This window comes from Labrus bergylta, chromosome 3 (assembly GCF_963930695.1).
Source record: "Labrus bergylta chromosome 3, fLabBer1.1, whole genome shotgun sequence".
In the NCBI taxonomy this organism is placed as follows: domain Eukaryota; kingdom Metazoa; phylum Chordata; class Actinopteri; order Labriformes; family Labridae; genus Labrus; species Labrus bergylta.
Window position 1 is genome coordinate 6,516,844 of NC_089197.1, and position 25,177 is coordinate 6,542,020.

The window sequence follows — 25,177 nt, forward strand, 5'->3', positions numbered from 1 at the left end:
TAACCACTGCGCCACCAGCACCCCATGGAAGCATTTTTTATTCTGAAATTTCTGAAATAACCAGGTAATTATCTCGGAAGTTTTTATGGAAGATTGAAAAATGTGCAGTTTTTTTCGAATACGCTTCATAATTTAATGTCAGGCAATTACATTTAAAAATTATATTTATTCATACATGGAATTAAATCTCATGTATTTAAAAAAAAAAAAAAGAGAAGAAAAATCGTGATTAAATCGTATTGTGACACATATCGTATCGCGAATTAACGTGAGACACAGGATAATCCGAGCGGCACTTGAATGCAGCGTGAATTCTTACGCAGTAAAAAGGAACCAATGTATGATAACCTGATCACCGGGGACGTAAATAACAGTCGGACCAGAACAAGGAAGCGTTTCCTCTAAAAGTACAGGTGAAAACAAATCTAAAACTCGTCTCTAACGTCGGTTTTTTCCCGGTAACAGCGGCTAAATGAAGCGGCTGTTTGTGACCGGACAGTAAGTTGAAGCGGAAATGTCTCAGTTCAAAGAGCACGTGGACAGACTGAGTGGTTATTTTGATCGCTACACGGAGTACGTGAGGAGAAACCCAGCTGCTACAGCACACCTGGAGAGCACGGTGCGGACCCTTTCCTACCTGATCGCAGGTCAGTGACAGGTGCACTCCTGTTAACAATATGGAATTCATTGTTTGAACTTTCCGCTCCAGGGTTGTCACAAAACCGGAAGTATAAAACTTTCATATTACTATTCTATTAGAAATCACACACCTGCTTGTTACCACGGCAACAGTGTTAGACCCCCAGGTTGTGTCATTTCTTGTTTTTAATTCCCCTAAAATTGCACCGCTGACCAGAAAACAATTTCAAACTGTAAACATTTTTTATTTACAGTGTACTTAGTGTCATTTTCAAAATATATCTTAAAGAACATTATAAACGTTGTGATTTTATAATATAGAAAAGAAGAACGATGAAAACCGGAGCAAAAAACTTTATTACTTAAAGGAGCGGTATGTAACTCTGACTCCTAGTGTTTAAAATGGGTACTGCAGTCTAAATTCTAAACATTGTAGAGAGCTGTCCCCCCTCCTCTCTAGAGTCGATGCTCACGCAGGTCACCATGTGGTGGACTCTGAAGCTTCAGTGTTTATCCAGCTCTGCATCGGTCTGTAAACCTTTCTGTGTTCTAACCTCTCTCCATTTTTCAAAAGCATCTCCAATATTGATCCTAGTTTGAGCACGTTTCTGCTCGTGGAGCTTATTAGAAACATGCAGAGGCTTTTTAGGTCGGGTACAATCACTTCTATCTGAACCACTTCTCTTGCCCGCTTCCATCGCTGCAACACCTGTTGACCTGATAACTGCTCTCACATCTGGCAAACCGAGGGGCGTCCAAAACGGCTGTGTGGGGTGTGTCTTAAAACCGCCTACCTTCTCTGGTCCAAACAAATCCAGATCATTCAGGACCAGAAGAAAGTTAGAAGGTTTGGTGTAAATTCGTCCCTACAGGCTTGGGGGGGCCCAAAGCAGTTCCCCGTCCTGCGTGTTGACAAAGAGCTCCTCTGTAGTTTCTTCTGTCCCGTTCGATACTGTCAAACGTTAAATAATGCAGATTGTGTCGTTTTAAAACACATGGTATTAAAAGTTATCCAAGTATCTAAACATAAGATGAGTTTCACTTTAACAAACACGACACACTCATTAATTTAACTTATACAGCACAAAATGGTTATTTTTTGAAGAACAGGTATTAATGACGTATATAATGTTTCATTTATTTTTTATTTCACTTTTAGGCCGATTTGCAGATTCCCATGTAATTTCTGAACTAGGTAAGTAAAAGTCACCTTTGTTTTTTGCAATAATTTTAAGTTGATGCTTAAGTTGCTGATTTTTTTTTTAGCTTTATGTTTTAAAAAAAAGTCTCTAAAATGTGTTTGATGTATCTTAAAAAAAAAGAGTAAAATCTAAAGAGACATAACTAAAATGAGGACAAACATGTTGTTTATTACGTTGTGTCTTTTTCAGTGTACTCTGCCTCCAACCTGCTGGTGTTGTTCAATGACGGCATTCTGCGTAAAGGCCTGAGATGTGCCTTGCCTGCGGTGAGTGATTTTCTCATAACATCTGAGAAATTATTGCTTGCTTGATTTTTTTATAAAGTAAAGTGTCGGGCTGGAGTTTTTCAGTCTGAGCGTCATGTGTGAACACAAACAGCTGAATGTTTCTCTCTTCACCCGGAGTTTCTCCTCCAGCCTCCTCGTATTTATTCTGCAGAAAGTCAGAGTGAGCTGATGTGAGAACGCAGCAGGATATAATCAGGAGAATTCACCTGGAGCGAGTGGGAGGGGGTGGTGACGTTTATTCCCTGTGATCGCTGCACGACCATAGACTGTCTGCACGCCATGCGATTTATTGTTCAGCACTCGGCAAACACGTCCATGACCAGTGGACTGACACTGGCTTAAAATCTACTTACATGAGTAAACATTGTTAGTATTGTCCAGTTTCATGTCAGTGTTAGGACTGACCCCTCGCTGTGTGTGTGTGTGTGTGTGTGTGTGTGTGTGTGTGTGTGTGTGTTTGTTCAGTCTCTCTCTCAGCAGAGACTCCAAACCTGGCTCTCCGTGTTGGAGTACGTGGAGGTTTTCCTGGAGATGGGCGCCTGTAAGCTGTGGGGGGAAGTCGGCCGCTGGCTGGTGATCACACTCATTCAGATCTTTAAGTAAGAAATCTTTCTCTAGTGACCTGGAGAGGCGTTTGCAATGACATCAGCGTTTTTTATAACTAAAGGTTTTTTTTTAGTTTCTTTTTTTTTAGAAAACTAGAAACGGCTGTTATGTGAATCTCTCAGAATCCACCAGACTCCACTGACAAAAAAAGTAATTTTCATTCTGCAGAACTCAGCTGATCTCCCGCTGCCTTGATCTGTTCCTATTTTGTGTTATTGTGAGACTTCAGTTTGGATACAACTCAATGTTTGTAGCACAAATAAACATACAAGATAGCGTTAGACCCAAGCAGCAACCTCCGTTGTTGAGAAGTGAAGCAGATGCTGAAGTGTAAAATCCTGCAGTTCCTCGAGTGTCCACTAGAGGCTGAGCTGCAGAAGCACAGGAAGTCACATACACACCCATTCTAAAAAGCCTGTTTTTACAGCAGAGATTAACATGTTTACAGCCTAGTTAAAAAAAACAAACAGGTGTGATTAGCTCATGTCTCGATCGGCACACACTGTACGGGGGGTGAATGTTTTGATGACTCATCAGTTTTGATTTGATGAAGGATAAGAGTTATTCACAATAATGAGTGTAGCTGACCTGATTGACAGGTGGGCGCGGTGTAACGGTTTGTCAGGAGTCTTAAAACCCGCCTCAGCTCCAGCTCTCAGCCTGTCGTTAGGTTGACTGAAAGTTAGGCATGGAGACTGCCATCGATGGGACTCCAGCGCCCCCTGCAGGGACAGACGGCTGACGTCGCTTTGTCTGTCTATGGTGTAGATTTGATTGATATCGATTCGATAATCCGCATAGACGACAGAAATACCCAGATAATTCAGTAGGGTACCTTCTTATATTTAATGTTGTCGGCACCCGTCTGGTCACTCAGGCTTCAAATATTCATATTTACAGGCTATGGTTAGAGCAGCTGGTGTGTTCTGCAGGGTATAATGAATGTTTTTGTCATGGAGTCTGGTGGCTTTGCAGAGAGTGATGATTCCTCTAAACAAAATATCTGTCTCTGTACGGATCCTTCCTGTAATGTTTTCAAACTCTTCAGTTTCTGTCTTGTGTGTTTTGACTCCGAGTGGGACAATACTGTTTTATGCTTTGTGTTGTTTAACATTTCTCGCCTGTGCTCCAGTCTTTGATCAACTTTTCTTCCACCCTTGAACTCCAGGGCAATTTTCCGCACCGTTCTTCTTCTGTGGTACAAATCCGGCATCCAGACTTCCCCTCCCATAATCCCCCTGGACCGAGGAGCCGAGCTTGTCAGTGAAGGTCAGTTCTCCTCTTTCTGTCTGCTATGAACTCCTTTGGGTGAACAGTAAAACGTTCAAGGAAGTGTGTGCTCAAACAGGCCGTTTGGAGATTTTCCCTTCATGACATCACAAAGGGCAGTAGCCCCTCCCCCAGGTGGGTGACACTCCCACAGCTAGGTGTTTGTTCTGCCCTCTGAGTCTGCCTTCTCACCGTAAACAATAGGACATGGAGCGAGAAAGCCAGAGACACCCAAGCCCTTCCAGAGAGGGGGCGTGGTCAGACACAGCTCATTTACATATTTAAAGGTACAGACACAGAAACAGCCTGTTCTGAGCAGGGCTGAAATAGAGGAGTTTATAGGCATGATCAAATACAGGATCAGAGTGGATTTAGAACAAGAAACTTCACACACATGTTTTGAGGAGCTCTGAAACTTATTTACACTGAAGAAGAGGAGCAGAATATGAGACCTTTAAAAGTTGTCTTTTAATGGCAAAATAAATCAATCGATGCTGCTCTAAACTCCACAAGCTGAGTCTTAGATTCATTTAAGATTTCATTCAAGTTACTATGTTGTGTTTTCCCTCCTCCTCAGACGATGAGAACAGAGAGCAGCAAAACGACGTCTGCTTCGTGGGTCAGAGATCAGGGCGGGTCGTCCGGCCACTCGGCAGCGGTGAGAGTCGTTCAGACGTTTAAAAAGGATAAGCTGTGTTTGAATCATCAGCTTGACAACATGTTTATTATCAGGGCCACAGCAGGATTTACTTACTGTCTCCCTTTACCCCCCCCAGCTCCGTCCCTGCAGGCTCGGCTGTGGGGAGCACCGAATAAGAGCAGCGGCTCGAACAGAGAGACGCTCAACAGCAGAGCGACAGAGCTCAGGCTGCGGGAGACCGTCGCAGAGTGTTTGTTCATCAGTCGGCCGCTCGTACACCGTATCCTTTTTGTTGTCCTCTCCATCAGTTCAAACAGCTCTACACACGGGGGGACATGTCTCTGACGCTACTCTACGTTCTTCAAGAGAAAATATCGTTGAAATGTGTTTATTTTTTAGTAAACATTAAGATTTACTAAAAATGTTAGTGAGCCGAGTACGCTTGACGCTACCCTTCTTGGGTTGGAGGTGTGTCTCTGGAGGAGAGTGGAGGCTTCAGTATGGAGGAGGCGTGGCCAATCAGCAGTTTGTTTTAGTTTCATGCTGAAGCTCAAGGGCGCCATCTACTGGATCAAAAAGTCGCACATTCAATGTTTGGGGGCACTGGTGACTCAAAGCGAGCGGCCCAGGTTCGAATCCAGCCTGTGGCTCCTTTCCTGCATGTCATTCCACTCTCTCTCTCCCTGAGGCACAAAAAGCCCAAAAATAAACATAAAAAAACCCAGTAAAATGTTTAAAGTTTGAATGAGCGGCTGCAGACTGAGGATTGTGAAGTTATCGTGCAGTACTGGAGTTGACCTCCAGGTGGCGAGCTGTTTCAATGCTGATACTTAATATTAAACATTTGTCTCTCTATCAGATGGTTTTTCTTTAACCTCCCTCTCATCAGTGCTCTCTCTCGGGCTCTGTGGGAAACAGTCGTGGAAGCCGTGGCTCATCTCAGGAGCCGTGGAACTCTCCAGGTACGGAGCCTCCTCTTCTGCTGTATTAGATCTTAAATATCTTTTTATAAATTACCATGTTTTCAATGCTGAGTCAGATTATTTATCCTGTAAAGAGGAGAAAATGTACAAAACAGAATCTGAATCTTTTCCCGTCCTCTTGTTTAGTTTTGCGGTGCTCAGTGAAGCAAAATTTCAGAACCGATGGGAGCGAGCCGAGATGAGGAGGAGAACTTTCCTGTTGCTCTACTACCTTCTGCGATCACCTTTCTATGACAAGTACTCAGAGTGAGCACTTTAAATCTTTTTATATTTAAGTTAAAAGCAACGGGATGTCAGGTCCGAGGTGTTCTCAGTCTGGAGGGCGATCGATACCTCGCATCCTGAAAGGAGGAAGACGGTTTTTAAACGCCAACAGACTGACGACGCTCCGCTTTATATCACCTGCAGCTTTCATGTTTTAAAGACTTTTGGAAGAATTTCAACACATTCTGAAACTACAGAGTTTCAGCTTTCAAAGGAGACCCTATCTGTGCTTGTAGTCCATACGGTTCAGAATAGCCTGAACGTTTCTCACCCCCATGTATGGACAAATATTTGTAAGGCCGGACTTTGTTTCCTCTAAATTGTTTTTGAGCTGTTTTCACGTTTTCTTCATCCGCAGGGAAAAGATCCTCTTCCTGCTCAGACTTCTGGCTGATCATGTTCCAGGAATCGGACTCGTCGCGCGTAAGTATCAGATCTTATCTGCTGCATCATGCTCTTTACATGTCAACAAAATGATAACGTTGCAGTTCGTCAGTCCCCATAGAGTCCCGTGTTAAAATGTCCAACTTTACAGCTGCAGTTCCTCCAGTGTCCACAAGAGTCTGTCTCCTGCAGGTACATGATCTCTGCGTCTGTTTCTGTCTCTTCAGGTCCTCTGATGGATTACCTCCCCAACTGGCAGAAGATCTACTTCTACAACTGGGGATAAAATCTGCTGATTTTAAGTTTTTTTTTTTTTAAAAACTCCACAAGGAGATGGCGAGTAATGAGCCGTCAGCGGAGAGGACAGAGACACTTTAATTCCCTAAAAAAAAGTAATAAATTAAACGGCGAGGAAATGGAGGACAGACGTCTTGATTGATTTTGTCTGTTTTCTGAAGTCAAAGAGATAATCATGAAAATATTTTCTGTAATCTTCAGTCGACTCTGCACTTCGCTTCTTGCATCAGAATCACGTTGGAGGTCTTCCTGCACGTCTATAACGTAGAGAACATTTCCTACCTAAAATCTTTGGTGTCTTAACGCCTTATTCCTGTCCTGAGCGCCGCCCTCACTCCGATGTGTTTCCAGGAGAATGTGTGAACAGATTTGTGCAGCAGAGAAGTCTCTCTCAGGAGCTGCTCTGAAGAGAGAGAGAGAGAGGCTCGCTCAAACAACTCCCTGCAGCTCGTTTCCAGCAGCAGGAAGAGGAAGTTCTGATACATCAAGAGCAGGAAGTGACATCGAGGCAGATTAAAAACCTGTTCAAAGCTGCATCGTGTGTGTTTGAGTCAAAGACGACAACACAGCGGAGGTTTTCCATCTTTATTAACATACTGAATAATTTCCTTTTTTTTTTGTAACCTACAAATAAATAGTTTCATCCTTTCAGTCCATGTTTGTTTCTTTATTGGAGGTCATTTGTCCTCGAGGGTTTGTGGGACACATTAACGGGGAAAATACGACAAACCGGTTTCCAGACGTCTCGACTTCCGAGAACAGATCCATAAATAACTCGTTGAATGAAAAGTCTGCCGGAGAGAGAGAGAGAGAGGAAGTGATGTGTGGAAGCTCTCACACTGATTTTGTTGTTTTTATCTGCCTGCATGTAATCACCGTTTTTGTTTCCTTCTTCAATTACGTCCAGCTGCTTTTGGATGAAGCTCCAAATTTATTCTAGAACTGAAAACAAACTGAAGTCCAGCCGCTTCACAGATGGAGGTCGGTGCTCTTGGAGAAGGACCTCAGGCGTTCTGATTATGATTCAGCCGGATCCAAAGAGACTTCATTTGGTCACGTTAACCTTTGAACTCCCTCAGAGTATTTGGATTCTGCCTCAGAGAAGGAGTCCACTGATGTATAAATCAGGAAGCTGTCTAAATGTTTTTGATACGACCTGTCTTTTAAATGATCGATCGAGTCGAGTTTGTCTGCAGTTTCTGGGAGTAAAAAACACAAAACTTTATTTGATTCCTTTTTTTCACTAACATGATATTAAAACATGTTTCTAGAGTTTGATTTTTACTTGAGTCGTGTCTGGATTTAAATTCGGATATTGTGACAACACGGGTATAAACTGCGGCAGCCCTAAGCTAGGGGTGACCATACGTCCCCATCTGACCGGGAGCGTCCTGTTTTCAAGCGCCGAGTCCCCACAAATAACTAAAAACACTCACATGTCCCAGATTTAACCAAAACAACAACAAGCACAGGCAGAGAAACATCACTAATGCACCACGAGTAAAAGCTCAACACTGATTGGTCTTCACATGTTTCAATCAAAGGCTTAGCTAGCGTAGCTTATCATGCTAACAGGAACACTGATCTGAGGAGCAACACTTGAGGGGGTCTGCAGTGAAAATAAGTGTCCCGATTTGAAAGTTTGAAAATATGCGTTCTCCCTTTTCTTGTGATGAGAAGTCAATTTCTCCCCGCTTATTTATCTCGTAATCTCGCGGTTATGTCGCCCGTTTTCACCGTGATGACGAGTTGATTTGACGACTTCTCGAGGAAGAAGCTGCTGAAGAAAACTTGTTTACAACCTTTAGTGTCCGAAATATTCACATCTGCTAGAATAATAAAAACCACAAATAAAAACATAAACTAAGGACGCCAGCCTTTCAAAATAAAAGCTTTTAAACTGCAGAGGGGGGGGGGATAAAATAAAAGGTGAGCTCACTGATAGTTCTGTTGTTTCTACAGAGCAGAGGAACCTCGAGGCAGACTTTAGATTCAACGAGAAAGACGTCACAATGAGACGACGCCCGTGGTCGTACGATGGCGATGCATAGTGAAAACAGTCGTGAGCTGGGATTGTGCGCGACCAATCGGACGTCTGAATCCAAACGGACGAACCACTCTCCGTGCTCGCTTCATGTTTATATTTACAAGAACTGATTCGACCACCTCTAAAGTCCTTAATGTACGACTCTCTAACTTCCTGCTGTCTCACTTTGTCCGACACACACTACCACGCTCGGTTTAAACTTGTGTGTTAAGAAGGCGCGATGGCGTTTTCAAACATGGGCCCCATATTAATATATGTTGGAGTCTAAGGCCCCGTGTCCACCTGGCGTTTTATTCTGAGCACAAGCGTTTTTTATCAATTGTTTTCAATGATTGGAGAGCGTTCAAAACACAAAGTGGCCGCCTGGAGAAAAAGTGCAGCGCCCAGCGTCTCTTTTCTGAGCGGGGTCGCCTTTTTTGTGCGGCTGCTCCGAGCCAAACTGTTGACATCACCGGCGCTCTTTTCCAAATATCTGATATTCCCCGTAGTTTGGCCGCCTACAAATCGTGTCTTGTACCTACATCCTCCTCGCTCCGTGTCTGATCGGGAAATAAACTTGAATATAAAACATGCAGTAAAAAGTAACGGAGCAGTGTCGGTCATACAGACTGTTGTCATGGAGACAGGACGGACGTGCAGCGCTTTCCTTCTCAGCGCACAAACGCTTCATGCAAACACTAACGAGTGCTTTTCTGCACGGAGAACACGGCGCCTAAAATCACCATGACAACAGCCTGTGTCTCTGATGTCGTCTGAAGCAAACAAAGTTTTTTCTACCTGATGGTCGTTTAAACTCCAAGAACAGGGAACACGTTTAAAAACACTTCAACATCCTTTAAACCCTTCGTCATAAAAAGCAGCTTGGACGTGAAGAAGGTGACGCCCGTTTACTTAACGCCCCGACAGACGCAGAATCTCAGCTCACAACGCTCTGAAATAATCCGGAGAGTTTGCCGTCAGTGCGTCGTGTAAATAAGATTAAAAAACAGTGAACATACCAAACACTGAATGCAAACGTTGTGTTTAAATGAAGTCTATAAAAAAATGAAAATATAAACCGCTGCTGTTTTTAATATCACAATAAAACAAAGAAAAGAAAAAAAGAAGCGAGAAGTTTGAGGTTATAAATCAAAAAGCGACACTTGGATTTCTTTACACGAGGAATAAAATATCGTAGAATAACTCGGAAGTCGTATTTTTTTGAAAACTAAGACCAAAAACACGACACCAGAACTCTGGTTTTTAGAAAAGATTACACCTGATGGTTTCCATTATGAAAATAAAACTCAGATGAGGATGAGAGAATACTGTCTCACTCCTGGAAAGAAATGTCTCTAGAAGAAGAGGAGGAGCGAGGAGGACGATTTCTTTTCCCCATGCAATCCCTTCTGCGTCTCTCTCTCTCGCCATCTCGTCGCTCTGATCCTCGTGTCAGTCAGGAGGCGGGCCGGCTCGTCACGCTGATCTCACACAGGTCTCTGTGAGTCTGCCGGGGCGGATCAGTACGAGCCGTAACGATCCTGAGGAGACAAGAGAGGTAAAAGAAAGATGAGGGATGTTCCCTAAACCTCACATGGAAGTCAAATTTGGAAACATCACGTCTCAGCTGAGAGGAACGAGAACGGGGGATCGTCATGGTTACGGTCAGAGCACACTCATGTGATCGTGGTGGCGGGAAAAACGGAGAAAGCAAGAGGAGAGAAACACGGAAGAGCAGACCACTGTCCTATCTCTCCAATAAAAGGCACAAAAAAAAGCCCAATAATAAATCTTAAAAAAACATGTCCACCGTTTCCAAAGAATATCGCCCTCGAAGACCCTTTGAAGGAAAACGCAGACGAGTGTTTGATGTCCTTCTTGCTGGCGAGACAGCATGACGTTCGGTCCTTAATACACAAAACAGGGACGCGCTGGTGGCACAATGGTTAGGGCGCGCGTCCCATGTGTTGAGACTCTCGTCTCGAGCGGTAGGCCCGGGATCGCTTCCACCCGTGGCCCCTATCCACATGTCATTCCCCGCTCTCTCTCCCTGGTTTCCGACTCTATCCACTGTCCTATCTCTGCATTAAAGGCATGAAAAGCTCAAAATAAATCTTAAATAAAAAAATAAAAATACACAAAACAATTCAGACAGATCTCAGTATTCACGGACCTGGACGAGACCACAAAGCGTTCTGCGTCGAGAGATTTTAAGTCTTGAGTTTTCATTTAGTTGAGACGCTGAGTTTCTCCACGAGCTGTACGGAGATGTTCGGTGTCACGCTTCAACTCTGGATACTTCTGAAAACTACCGAGTCTGTGGGTCACATTAAAGGTCATCACAGCGGAAAAACATGGAAACTCGTCTACCGGTCCGCCTTTCACCCGGTATCTTGACGAAGTGTCACAAACTTATTTTCAGCAATAATCACAAAACCCTGAAGGCTCATCGATTGACACCGACTCGATGCTAACTTCCAGGTTGGCCTAAAAAAAAAAAAAAAAATGTTATCCCTGCAGCACCGCTAGCTAACTTTGTGCCACCAGTTTGGCTCCGCCCACAAAGCGCATAATCACCGCCTACACACTCGATCTGATAGAAATGGACGAGCCCAGCAAAGAGATTAGATGTACCGCGTTGTCCCACAGGGGGGGGCGCCAAAATCCACACAGACTTCACGATTCACACTTTCAGGATGTTCAAATGTCTCACCTGGATTGTATTCATGACTCCGTTGGCGAGGACCGCCATCTTGCCGGCAACAGTCTTCACTCCTTGTTTGAACTGAGCGATGTCCGGGCCGGAGGGGAGCACGCTGTCGAAGCCCGCAGCCCGTCCTGAGAGGAGGAGAGGTGGAAACAGTCTTTAGCATTAACATGAACATTTATTTAAACATGTAAGGAGCAGTCCTCCTGAAACGATCTAGATATGTTCAGAAGTGCAGATGTGAACACAGCTAATGAAGCATTTTCTTAGATTTATCACACACACAGGTCACCTTTGGGGTCACTGCCGTCTCCAAACAGGTCAGCTGAACTGATGGAGGTGCTTCCAGACAAGTTCTCCAGCTTTGTCTTTGCGTCATACTGAGAGCAGAAGAAAGAAAAGTCAACTCCGGAACTTTGGTTCTTAATGTTGGCCTAAATAAAAAGACGATGGTTCTCACCTCTGCGCTGCTCTCGCGACCAAAGAACATGTCCGAAGAGATCGCTTTGGCGTTGGCAAACTTCTGCCTGGCCTCGCTGGACTCTGACACCGGAGCCGCCACCTCGGCTTTCCTTCTGCTGGGCAGTCTGATTCAACACAAGAGACAGACGTTAGGAGCTGCACACAGACACAGTAAACACTGAAGACAGAAGACAGAGTGAGCATGCAGATACCTCTCTCCGATTGGCTGAATACTCGAGATGGTGACCTCCTCTTTGGGGTCGTCTTTCTCCAGAGCCCAGGAGGTGGTGAAGGAGGCGGTCCCTCCCTCAGTGTCCCACCGAGACCCAAAGCTGTCCCCCACTGTGAACGGGTTGTCCTTGTACCTTAAAGATCAAATATGAAAGATTCAGAACAAAGTCCACCCAGCTCTCGCTCCATTTCAGAGGATACTGGATGAATATGTCTTTCTATTTTTTTTTTGGAAGGTGTCGTTCATACTTTGGGGGTCCGGAGGTGAATCCCGGCTCGTCAAACATGTCCAGTTTGGAGCGAGAGGAGGAGGACTTGGCTCCCACTGGAGTCTCCTGCTCGATCACCTGCATCTCTGACATCACTGAGTGAGACACGGCGCTGAAACAGGAAACACTCTTAATGTTTGTGATCTTTACACACCGCACGGTCAAACACACATTTAATTTGCGTTATCTTACCTCCTGTTGCCGAAGCCCATCCCCAGCCTCTCCGCCTGCTCTCGCTTCTTTCCCTCCAGGTTCTGCATCTTCTTGTCCTCCACCTTCCTGTCGATCTCCAGCTCTTTGTAGGCCAGGCGCATCGAGGCCACGCTGCAGAGAGAGAGAGAGAGACGTCAGAGGAGAGGGGACGAGAGATTCATAGTTTATATCTCTCGTTATGGAGAATCTCTGGTTTTAGAATACTAAGAAGAAAACAATCAGATCCTATATAGGCAGCTATTTGAAGCTTAAACAGTTCAGATCATCTCAGTCTTTCTAATGATTGCACGTTGACCCGCAGAGGTGAATAAAGGAGATGAAGTTCCTTACATGGACTCCTCGGCATGTTTCTTGGCCTCAGCAGCCTGCTCCTCTCTCATCTTCTCGGCCACCTGCGCCTGCTTCTCCACCTCAGAGAAGCTCTTACTGCTCACCTTCTGGGCGCCCAGACCTTTCTTAGCCCCGAGCTGCAGCAATGAGACAGAAGGTCCGCACGTTAGTCTCAGGTTAGAGAGCATCCTCTTCAGACACCTGCTTCACTTTAAAGTTCTTCTCATCATGAGTATGAAAAGAATACCAGCCAGACACAAACACACGTCTCAACTCGCAGCATTCGACTGATGATGATGTGGGTGAACCTGGGCTCTTCTAAGCTGAATGAAATCATCAGATTTCTCTTCTCACATGTTGTATCTTTATGCTTTTATCTTCAGACTATGTGTCTGCATAGGAGCAAGGGTAACGCCCAGATTTCCCCTCAAGGATTAAGAAAGCCTTTCTGATTCTGAAATATTCAAAATAACAAACACAAGAGTGAGATGACATGAAATGGAATCACAAGAACGAGAAAAGAGCGATTAACTAAACAAAAGATCAAATGAATACCTTCAGCCATTGAAATAATGGCATCAAGAGTAAGCCCTGAACTTGTTTCCACAGCCAACCGTACCCTTATTTAGTAAGCCGAGGTTAAGCCAGATGGAGATAGAGTGACATCATAGCAGCCCAACACTAACAGCGATATTAATGAAGTTAAATGAAAAAGAAGAACGGGACACAGTAAAGATCGGTACCCCAACAGAAGGATACCAAAAAAGTAGGACGGTACAGATCCCTTATTTTGGAACCATTCCCAACTTTTGATGCCAATAAATGGGTATTGAACCGAACTGAACTGCTTTGTGGAAACGGGGATAATAACCTAGACATTCATATCATCGAACGTTTTGGCGTGATACAACTCCTAAAAGGTTTTACAGCAAAGCCTTGTCAGTTGTTCCTTGACTTGTGATGTACGACCTTCACGACCTTGAAGGTTTCACATCATTCTGCTATGAAAGGAAGTTTTTCTAGCAGCTAACGTAGCCTGGAGCCTGGAGCCTGGAGGAGAGGCAACCAGCTCCAGAGGTCAGCTGAGTTTACCTCGTTCTTTTTCCAAACCCTTACTTTGTATTTGAAAGCTCAGATTCTATAGACAGACTTCCCACAGCGCCCTCTAGAGACCAAAGACGTCATTCACTTTTCCTAAATGTGCAGCGTGAGTGCTCCCCAACAACAGGAGACACATTGTGATGCTTTAAATCCCTGACTTCAGTCCCTACGTTGAGCAGAGTGTCCGACATGTACTGCAGCTCCTTCAACAGGAAGTGAAAGTAGCACTCACCCCTTTCTTAGCAGTCATGGGCTTCTTCTTTCCGATGATGGAGGGCCTCACATCTGCAACACAAGTGAGGGTTATTTTCCATCAGCTAGATGTTCTCCAACAGAGCAAGAAACACACACACACACCATCTCTGAGAGAAAAGTCGATACAGCCGAGCGAAAGTACGGAGAGGAGGCGTGGCTTCTGGTTGTTAATTCTCAAACTGAATATGCTCGATGAAGGACAGATTCAGCCCGAGAACCGCAGCTTTTATTAACCCCTCTGGGAAGTTTGGATACTTCTCAAGAGTCAAAATAGTGATCCCCTTGATCTGCGATGTTGTGCAAACATTAGAGGGTATGGTCATCTGTGTCTTTAATATCTTTTGAACACTGCATGCTGGGAAACGGTGGATTGCCACAAGTGAAGAAGTTGAGGGTCTCTCAGGGTCTTGTTCAAGGGTAAGGTGAACCGTGACAACGACAGGCGGATTGGTACAGAGTCGGCAGTAAGGTGACGTCTTGTATGTAGGTCAAGAACAATGTCAGCGAAACCCCGGGGGGGACAAAAACCTTTTAACCAGAGAGTCATGGAATTACTCCAGCAGCTGTCAAACCCCTGACGTGAGTCAGTCAGGTTTGCATTTAGAAGTTTCTGCATTGTGAGAAAAAGAGTGACTGAAAAGACTGACAGAAAAAAAAAAGACGGACACTTAAAATAATATTTCTCTCTGCATAGCTCTCATTGTGAGGAGTACAATTAGAGTGCTTTGAATTCAAGCGTCAGTCAGATGACACCTGAGAATCACCGCCACTGTGACACTGTGTGTCGTCTAAATCGCTCGCAGTAAAACACACACCGCCTGCAGGAATGTACCACAGATGCAGACAATGGCTGTTCTTTTTGACACAACGCAGCCGTCTCGGTTTGCTTTTGAGAACTGAACGCCGAAGGCTTCACGCAGCCTCTCAGGAATCACACGCAGCCGTCTCTTGATGGCGCTCTTTCCTGTGCGTGATAAGCAAGGCAGGGAGGCGGCCGGTGAGGTGTCAGTCAAGCAACACAACCATGCGTCTGAAGCGCAAAACCAGCCACCGCAAACAACAACAAGCAGCAGCAGTAGCTCCGCCCCCATTAATCACCTGTTGCTGTCCGTTCAGCGTCGCGTGATGACAAACGCATGGAGTCCTCTACGGGACAGGATGGACCGGTCACACATCAGAATCCAGAACAGGTTCAACAAAACATTTATGAAGCTCTTTCTCAACAAGGTGTGAGGAGGAAGTAGGTCAACAATACAATGCTGGTTGGATTAAGGTCACTCATACTGATGATGACACTTTAAGGAATGTGTGAATGATTAAACAATTCATCAACTGAATCTTCTGTCTTTGTGCGGACAGTGATGGCGAGCAATTAAAAGGATAAACGAGTGACTGTTGGAGCTCAACCTACTGAGAAATACATCGGACTAAAAACTGAAAGACTCACGAATACAGAGGCTGTGGAACGAGACTGAGACGAGAATGTGCCCTCTGAATGAGCACAAACGTCAAACATGAGCAGGGGATTGCTGACGACAGTTCTTGGGTCATGATACGAGCCGACACACTCACCGAGGGAGGCTTTGGTGGACGTGCCCAGACCGTCGATGCTCGGTCCGTCCTCTGGAGCTACAAAAGGCCAAATAAGAAGTTTTAGTAACACAAGACATAAATTATTAAAATGTTCTACAGCTTATTTTGTACTTCCTCTTGAGCTGATACTTCAATATATTTAAAGGTCACATATCCTCCTCCTCTTCATCCAGTGTGAATAAGTCTCAAAGCTCCCCAAAACATGTCTGTGAAGTTTCTTGTTCTAAATCCACTCTGATCCTGTATTTGATCATGTCTATAAACCTCTCTATTTCAGCCCTGCTCAGAACAGGCTGTTTCTGTGTCTGTACCTTTAAATATGTAAATGAACTGTGTCCGACCACGCCCCCTCTCTGGAAGGGCTTGGGTGTACTCAGGCTTTCTCGCTCCATGTCCTATTGTTTACGGTGAGAGGGCAGACTCAGAGGGCAGAACAAACACCTAGCTGTGGGAGTGTCACCCACCTGGGGGAGGGGCTACTGCCCTTTGGAGATTTTTCCTTCATGACATCACAAACGGCCTGTTTGAGTACACATTTTCTGAAAAGTGGAGCAGGCAGAAGATGGAGAGGATGGACTTTTCTCATCATTGGGGGGTCATCAGAGCCTGTTTTAAAATGCTTAAAACACAGGGCACTTAGCTACAGTCCTCACCCCTCCACCTGGTTGCAGGATGAACTCCAGGTCCCAACGCTATTTGATGCACGTCATCCCTCACTCTCTCTTCCCACATTTCCTGACCTCTAAAGCTGTCCCATCCAATTAAAGGCAAAAAGCCCCCCCGCCCCCCACCAAAAATGGCTAAACAGTTAACACGTTTGTTTGACCCACCGTTGTCATCCTGGCTTTTGGCCGTTGTGTCGGTCAGCTGGGAGGTAATGGCGGATCCGTTCAGCTCTGACGACTCAGAGAACTGCGCCATGCTCCAGTCATTAGCAGGCTGAAAATGAAATTGATTAAATGTTAGTACGTATTCATTGTTGCTTGCAAGCCGTGCTTGGAAAGAAAGCTATGCAGACCAATCTGGCCGTGCTCCCTCTTTAGGTCATAATGTTGCATTTGAAGGAAGCGGTGGTGTACTGTTCAGTAAATAAAGCTTGTGGAGAGCACTTCACAACCTTCACTGAGAGCTAGACTACCGTACTGTAGCTAATAGGAGTGCAAACTCCACAAAGAGGAAATGGTTGATAATAAAAGAGCGACACAGCTATACAGTAAACTGCACGTTATGGATTTCAAAGTGAAAATCATCAGACAACTTGATTCCTAAAACAGACGGCGCCTTATATACCGGTGCGACTTATACTCCAGATTTTACGGTACTTAGTTTTGTCTTCTTGCAGGTATACTCCATGTGGTCTTTTAAGGACAACAAATGGTCGCTCAGTTTGTACTTGTATAAAAATATTTGTTTCTACTGTGAATTATAAAAAACATTATTCCCCATATTTTTGTTATTAAACTCTCAAAAATCTGTCCCAAAAAACTACGGTTGAAAGAAGGGATGTAAGGCTCACATTGGTACTCTGATGTTTAAGAAAACAAGTATTGCAATTCATTTTTCAGAGTGTGCTATCTATTTATGCTTCTCTTGTTTGATGCCCTGCGTCTCGAGGTGCATTTGTGTTTTCTGGAAAATATTAAAAGGAATCTTTTTCAGTCGTCTCATAATTTGTCTTTAGACTCATTTTGTAAAATAAATGGTGAGAGAATCGTATCGTGAGTAGAGTGAATCGTTACATTTTTTTACAGAGAAAATAGTTCCCTTCTTTGTGCTGTTTTTATTGGGGGAGGCAGCGGCAGAAAACAAACCTGTGTGTGTTCAGCAAAAAAGTCTGCCTCTTTCTTCTCGGGGGCTGCAGGAGCGCTTCCTGCAGAAGACTCGATCCACAGCTGAAGAGAAAGAAGAGGAAGAGGGGTGTCATCATTTATCGTGAGGATTACGCGCCCAGTGGACTCTGCACTAGAGTTCGATCTGAGCGAACACGGCTCACACACTGATAATCACTTTACAGCTCTTATGTCATCGCTCAACGATCCAGCAGCAGACGACATGTTTCTGTATCTTTGATAAATGTTGAGCTAAGCTCAGCTGATGTTACCTCCTGAAGCTCACTGTGCTGAATCATAACGTGTGTGTGTGTGCAGTAAAGAGAGAGAGACACACACACCTTAATGTTCCAAAGTCAATAAAGATTCATATTAAGAGTTTGTTTATTTAAAACAATCTCAGCCAGGGAACAAACTTGTTGGAGCTAGAATTAGAATTTATAGTTAAGACATCTTCGACCTGATATCGGGGTATTTTTGTCACCTACGCGGATTATCAAATTGATATCAATCCTGACCATAGACAGACAAAGCCTGAGTGAGGTCACCCGTCTGTTCCTGCAGGGGGCGCTGGAGTCCCATCGATGGCGGTCTCCATGCTGGAAATGCTGTCTCAGTCTAACTTTCAGTCAACCTAACGACAGGCTGAGAGCTGGAGCTGAGGCGGGTTTTAAACCTCCTGACAAACTGTTACACCGCGCCCACCTGTCAATCAGGTCAGCTACACGCCTTATTGTGAATAACTCTTATCCTTCATCAAATCAAAACTGATGAGTCATCAAAACATTCACCCCCCGTACAGTGTGTGTCCATCGAGACATGAGCTAATCACACCTGTTTGTTTTTTTGAACCAGGCTGTAAACATGTTAATCTCTGCTGTAAAAACAGGCTTTTTAGAATGGGTGTGTATGTGACTTCCTGTGCTTCTGCAGCCAGCCTCTAGTGGACACTCAAGGAACTGCAGGATTTTAAATTTCTGCATCGGCTTAATTTTTCAACACCTGAGATTGCTGCTTGACACAAAGAATCAAAGTTGTGTTGAAAAACCCAGCCATTAAGTAATGTGTGATAAGAAAACGAACAAGCCAAGTTTTCTCACTTGACTGAAACTCACATCTGATCCGTATTTGGACAAAGCGGTGTTGGCTTGCTGTCGAATCTTCTCCCTGTACATCTGGGCTGCACGACTGTTGTACTTGGCGTTGGTGTCGTTTGTGGAGCAGCCATGTTGGCGGAAGAATGACGTCTACAGACAGAAGGAGAAAGGACGTCACCGCATCAACAAAAAAAAAACACAAAAATCCATCAGAGAAGACGAGCTGATAACATGAACATCCAAGACTTCAAAGCTGATTTCACTGCAGACAATTTTGCACATCAGAAATTTGATTTGGAGTTTTTCTTGAGTTGTCTCCTCATCTCCATCATTTCGAGTAAGAGGGTGACAAAACTTCTGCTGAGCTGTCTTGATTTAGTTTTTTTTTTTTATATATATATATATTTTTGTTTAGAAAAATGAAAAGCTATTCATTTACATTTTGTTTGGGTCTTAAAAAGTCTGACATTTTATTTAAAAAAAAAAGAAGTTTGCAGCACTCCTGCATTAGTGAGGCATCTCCATCCTTCAACCCTCAGAGCTTCAGACATCATCATACTTCACTATTAGCACAAACTAAAAAAAACTACATCGTGCATACGTGCTGTTAGACTTAAACTACTTCAGGAGTGTTTGCATGAAGCGTTGCAGCGCTGAGAAGAAAAGCTCTACACGTCCGCCCTGTCTCTATAAGGTGTGTAACAGCCGCTGTATGACCGATGCTGCTCCGTTACTTTTTACTGCATGTTCTACGGGGAATATCATACATTTAGAAAAGAGCAGCAGTGACGTCAACAGCGCCTTTCTAAAAAGTTGAAGGGTTTTCCACTGCAGAGAGAAAACGATGCTAGGCCCTGTGCTTTGTCTTATCTACATCTTTCTTTTCTTTGTCATTGTACATGTACAACAAAATCTGGTCTCTGGGCAGCCGTCTGCTGCTGCGGACACTCTCTCCTCATTGATAACTATTGACAAAAAAAAAGACGCTGGCGCTCAGACAAAAAGGCTAGGTGGCCAACGGGGCCTTAGGCATCCACAGGTTTACGCCAACAGTATTTCGCTGTACTTGCACTGTGACAATAAAGATATCGTATCAGGTCTGACCTCTGTTCATCTCAGAGTCATCAGTCTGACTTACAGCATTGGCGTTGCCTCCGACCTGCATACATCTGAGCTGGAACCAGTTCCAGTTGGAGTCTAACTCGGTGGACCTGAGAGGAAAGAAAAAAACAAAAGAAAGTCAGCGCTGCAGAACGTCATGTACACCGTGTCGATACAGATTCTCAGGTAAAGTGCAATCATCCTTTCAGTCAAGCTCCTCGGCTCATTAATCTGTCACTGGAGTATTCACCATGACAGCTCTGATCTTTGTTTAGTAACACTGAGTCTTACCTGATGAAGCTGAGATGAACTCCCAGGGAGCGGTGGATGCCCGAGCAGTCGATGCACAAGAACACGCCGTAAGAGATGCTCGCCCAGCTCGGGTTTTTGGCTGCGCAGTCAAAACATGCCTGCAAGGAAACAGCGTTTACACAAACAATTATTACACGGGGCGACTTTGATGAAATCTGTAACGAACATCAACATTTAAGTGTTTGGCAGTAACACCATGAACAATATGTATACTAGTGTGCTGTAAAGTTGATCAATTGATTAGAAAACTAAACACTGCTCATTTATTTTGAAAAATAACGAAACGTTTTGGTTTAGGGTTTTGGGAAGTAGCGCAGTACGGTTGCCAGTTCCAGTCCCGGTGAGGTACCCTTGAGCAAGGCACTGAACCCTCCTCCACCACCAGCTCAGGAGCTGGGCAGCCCGCTCGCCGTGGTCAGCCGGGCCACTCTAACATCTCTCATGTCCATAGAATCCTGTTTGTGCACGTGTGTATATTTCAGTCTATGCTTGTAAATGTAATTTCCCCTTGCGGAATCAATAAAGTAAACTCTACAATTCACTTAGCAGACGCTTTTATCCAAAGCGACGTACATCAGAGAGTAAGTTCAACACAAGCAAGGATCTAGAAAGAGCAGTGTCAGTGAGAGCAAACGATCAGCTTTGAGTCTGATTGGACACACAGGTGCTGACAGGAAGTGACCAGAGGCAAAGCACAACATTGAGGGCAGTTCTGCAGTATAGAAACCATCTTATAAGTCATCATTATCAAACAAAAACCATCGTCACAACCATCATCCTCATCAATGATATTGAGACCATCATAATCGTCATCATTAAGGTCGTAGGTATTCATGAAAGAGCTGGGTCTTTAGTTGATGTTATGCTATTAAAAATTAAACAATATCACTACCCCTGTTCAAGGCCCCCAAAATTGGATAAGTTTTTGTTTTTAATTACCAAAAATTGCAGACAAACTCCTGCACGCTGTCTTTGCAACGTTTTGTCGCCATGACATTACAAACATATTTGTCCAAATTCGACATTGTGCAGGAGTTTGCCTGCATGTTTTGATGGATTCATCATTCATCCAATCCTCTCCTACCGTCCTGTTTTGTGAAATAGATGTAATTTTCTGAAGTTTCTGAAGTTTCTGACCCTATAGATCAGTGATGGGCAACTTTGGTCACAGCAAGGGACACATTCATTTAATTCTGACTGCCAGGGGGCCAAATTGTAGTACACAAAAACGATAACAGTCAATTATGTCTCAAATTTAACTCAACATGTACCAGTGATCAAATATTATTATGGAAATATTTCTGGTTTTCATGATTTCATGACAGATTTTGTCATGTTTTGATATATAAAAATTGACCTGAGGGCCACATTCAGGGTTAACGAGGGCTGCATGTGGCCCCGGGGCCACCAGTTGCCCACCCCTGCTATAGATCATTCAAATAATAGAGATTGTATCGTTTTGACACCCGAGCGAGCCTGGTGTGACTAATCTGGAGAACCAGGAAAATTCAGAGTGGGCAGAGCTGGTTGTAGGGCTGCAAGGGCCGGAGTAAAATGACACTAAATAGATCATACAGGCTGCATGGTCTATATATAGTACTCATTATTCGAGCAGCGTGCCACAATAGACAGTAATGTTCTCGGACAGGCAAACTGGCGTGGTCGGGGAGGTCTGTGTCTGACTGGAAGCACAAGCTTAATATTGGTTCCGTATTACGTTTGTTCCCTGACATCGGTCGATCCCGCCGCCCCAAGGAAGTCAAGAGGCGGTGAGGTGGATAATAAAATAAGAGCAAAGGAGGCGCTGAAGTGTGACCGGTTGTCTGTCAGCCCTGTGATTGGGCGATCACCCAGTGGCAGGAGGGATCGGGGCATCCCTAAATAAAACAGCCTTGAATTAAAGATGACTTAATTAAAAGACTTGTTGTCTTGTCATGGTAAGTAAGTCAAGTGAGATGGTCAATGTGATTGATTGAAAAGAGGATATGTCAATAGAGCAAAGGTTGTAGTCTTTTAGGGTCCAAAATCTGGATTAATACAAAGAAGAAAACAGCTTCTGATCGTGCCTGACAGAATAAGATGAATCCAAACGTGTTATAAGTATAAAAGTATAAAGTAAAAGTATAAAACCTGATGTAAATTCATATTACAGTGAACATATGGCTGATTCAAACACAGATTTAAAATGTTTTTACTTTGAATATGAACGGTCATAGCTTCTTATAATGTACACACACTTCCCTCTATAAATTTAAAAGTCAGTTTTATTTATATATTTGTCCTCTTTAAACGTTGTGTAGCGTTAGCTTAGCTTTAGCCACCTCAGCTCACATCGTATACGTGGCCTTTACGTTTGACTGCTTCAGCGGTGTTACGACAAGAAATGCATCCCTGTCGAAAATCGCATACACATTAGGATAATTCAAAATATGGCAGACAGAATCACTATAATGCCGAAATTAAAATCTATCATTAAAATACAACACTGCCATATTTTGCATCCCCCCCCTTAAAATGTACTCTACAGCCTCTTTAGGATCAACACTGTTTGCAGCTCATATTTACGCAGGCTAATGAAAATGCGTCTCCTAACGAGTCTACAGAGCAATAAGGACACTTTAATTCATTAAGTATAAAGTTATCATACTTTGCCATCACATTTCTCCCCAAATAAATAAGATTTATACCGTTTTTTAACACTTCCGAGAGGTGCAAGAAATTTTTTGGCAAGGGTGCATTTCTCGGCATAACACCGGCAAGCTAACAGCCGTTAGCTCTGTGACCGTTAGCTCGGCCCGGATACGTCGCTGATGAAGCTGACGGACAAACCGCCGGTGTTGACAACATGAACAGAACAAAGATTAGCAAACAAACACCTCGTCGTGTTCGCTCACCTTGTTCGTGGGGATGGATCTCAGTCTTTTGAAAATAGTCAGGATTTCAGTCTTATTTGGTTCCGTAGCCATCTTGCCACTCTGACAATTTCCATAAGCTGACGTCAGTACGGATCCCCGACTGCGCCGAATTTAAAAAAAGCGAACGCTCTCAATCGACGCTTGTTACGCACACAAACCATGACACAAACGCAAAATAATGATTTACAATCCATTTCTAAATGCTATTGGTTCATTAAAATTCTTATAAGAGGCTTTTTGTGCGTTGAAAAATCGTTCTTTTGTCAGCATTTTAAATTAAAAAATGGGCATTTAAACTACTAAACATTTCACAAATTACTCCAAGCAGCATATTTAGATGACGACATAAAACATTACAACCAATCTGACCAGAAAACAATACATAAACATATACTAACGTGAAATAAACTGGCAACTCTCATTGGTTAGTCCTCTCCTATACCGCTCAAAAAATCAGCTCTAAGCTCTTAATAGGATCGGCCCAGCAGCAAGATTAGTCAGAACTAGACTTTACACCTTGAGTATCCCAAGGGCTGCCAAAAAGATCGTTGCACTTAGCTGGTTTTATTCTTGTCTTTTAGAATTAACATTTGCGGTTCCTCCTGTACCTTTAATGTTGCATGTGGTGTACCCCAAGGTTCAGTTTTAGATCCCCTATTTCTTCTATGTAGGCTATATGCTGCCTCTTGGCAAAATTATTCAGCTCCGCAAAGTCTCCTTTCCCTGCTATGCAGAGTTGATGCAAATATACCTTCCTTTGAGACCTGCAGGACCCAAAAAGCCCCAGTGGAAGAATGGAATCCCGTAGCGCGGCGCAGTTTGACAGTAGCTATCTTAATTTATCAAATGGAGATATAGAGAGTTATATGAAGGCTGTGTCAGGTTAAACTGGCGATGTGTAACCACACACGCAGGCATCAGCACAATAACCTGCAAGGAGGACTGAAGGCTGATGTTGTTAGCAATGCTAATGATTGCGATGCTCAACAAAACCCAGTTGTCATAATTTACAGATGGCCAAATTCAACCCTGCTGCACTGTTTTTTGGCTCACTTCCCTTATTTGGTCCAGAATGTGTTGTCACCTACAACGAACCGAACTCTGGTGCACTAGGAAGCAGACCGAGACCCCCGTTTTTAAGCGGACCAGAGTTCAGTTCCTCACCAGGGTTCGTTTGAAGGTTCACACCCCCTAAACCAAACGATCTATCCGAACGGCTTAGGTGTGAACGCACCCTTAGTGACATTAACTGTTGGCTGGCCCAAACGTTTCTTCAACTCAATAACTCAAAATTGAGATAATACGGTGTTCAATTCACAATTCACCCATCCTATCAAAAGCGGCCTTAGTGCCTTAGCAGCTAATATCACTGCCAGAAACTTGGGAGAAACATTTGACTATAACTTCACATTTGAACCACATTCAAATAAACAGTTGTACGGTCATGTTTCTGTCAATAATGCAATTATTATGTTTTTTGATTCTCAAATCAACAAAGATAACTGGTGGCATCTTAATGTGGTTTGGTCTGATTGTGATTATTTCCCCGTGCCAGTTCGTCTTGTACCTTGTGTCAGCGACGTTTCCTAATGTTTCTGAAACCCTTTTGATTCCAACTGTTTTTATATTTTTTGACCTGAAGTTTTCTGATAAAAATAGCGAAGTGAAAAGTGCAGTTTCCACTCCAAGATGTTGTTAAGTTGACGTCGAAAGATTCTCCTGCAGCCATGAGTATCTATGTCAAGAATGTTGAATTTCTCCTCTTCACAACAATTGAGACTCGGGTGCTGCAAAAGAAAAAACCTTCCCCTTTACTTCAAAGGTAAACCTGAAGTACAAGTAAAGGGCCAAGTTCACAAAGCCTCCTAAGTACAGAGTCTCTCCTAGAGATAAAGGTCAAAGGCAAATCAGTTTCTAAGAATTCCCCCTTAAAGTTCAGGCTAGATCCTCGTAAAAATAAAAGTTATTCACAAAGCGTCTTAGCCCTCCAGGGAGCCTCTGAGGTGTCAAACTGTGAGAAGGACTTTTAAAAGGATGAAGAGTTTCTCAAGCTGAGGAGGGAACAGAGAAATGTTCTTCAAACACTACATGAAGAATCTCATTGACTCATAGTCAGACTAAAGAGACAATAAGGATTCATGCAGATATTGTAATCCCTCTCTGAC

The 25,177-nt window shown here is 43.8% G+C and overlaps 2 protein-coding genes across 3 annotated transcripts; one reads left to right on the plus strand and one right to left on the minus strand.

Moving 5' to 3' along the window:
- The first annotated feature begins 352 nt into the window (after positions 1-352).
- On the plus strand, positions 353-7,222 carry pex16 (peroxisomal biogenesis factor 16). Its single transcript, XM_020656048.3, has 11 exons — positions 353-647; positions 1,799-1,834; positions 2,031-2,107; positions 2,594-2,727; positions 3,903-4,003; positions 4,581-4,661; positions 4,780-4,923; positions 5,533-5,605; positions 5,753-5,872; positions 6,249-6,313; positions 6,502-7,222. Exons 1-11 carry the CDS (start codon positions 515-517, stop codon positions 6,558-6,560), a joined length of 1,023 nt encoding a protein of 340 aa, XP_020511704.1. The 5' UTR covers positions 353-514; the 3' UTR covers positions 6,561-7,222.
- Positions 7,143-23,136, minus strand: arfgap2 (ADP-ribosylation factor GTPase activating protein 2). Of its 2 annotated transcripts, XM_065952559.1 has the most exons (17): positions 22,992-23,136; positions 20,077-20,195; positions 19,823-19,895; positions 18,703-18,834; positions 17,570-17,650; positions 16,589-16,697; positions 15,738-15,794; positions 15,264-15,311; positions 14,143-14,195; positions 12,810-12,946; positions 12,459-12,590; positions 12,247-12,378; positions 11,979-12,131; positions 11,765-11,891; positions 11,597-11,684; positions 11,311-11,435; positions 7,143-10,138 (listed from the first exon to the last, which is right to left on the minus strand). In XM_065952559.1, exons 1-17 carry the CDS (start codon positions 23,061-23,063, stop codon positions 10,118-10,120), a joined length of 1,659 nt encoding a protein of 552 aa, XP_065808631.1. In that variant the 5' UTR covers positions 23,064-23,136; the 3' UTR covers positions 7,143-10,117. The 2 variants fall into 2 exon arrangements, with proteins under 2 accessions (XP_065808631.1, XP_020511702.2); XM_020656046.3 differs by lacking the exon at positions 15,264-15,311 and having other exon boundaries at positions 22,992-23,135.
- Between the last annotated feature and the right edge of the window lie 2,041 nt (positions 23,137-25,177).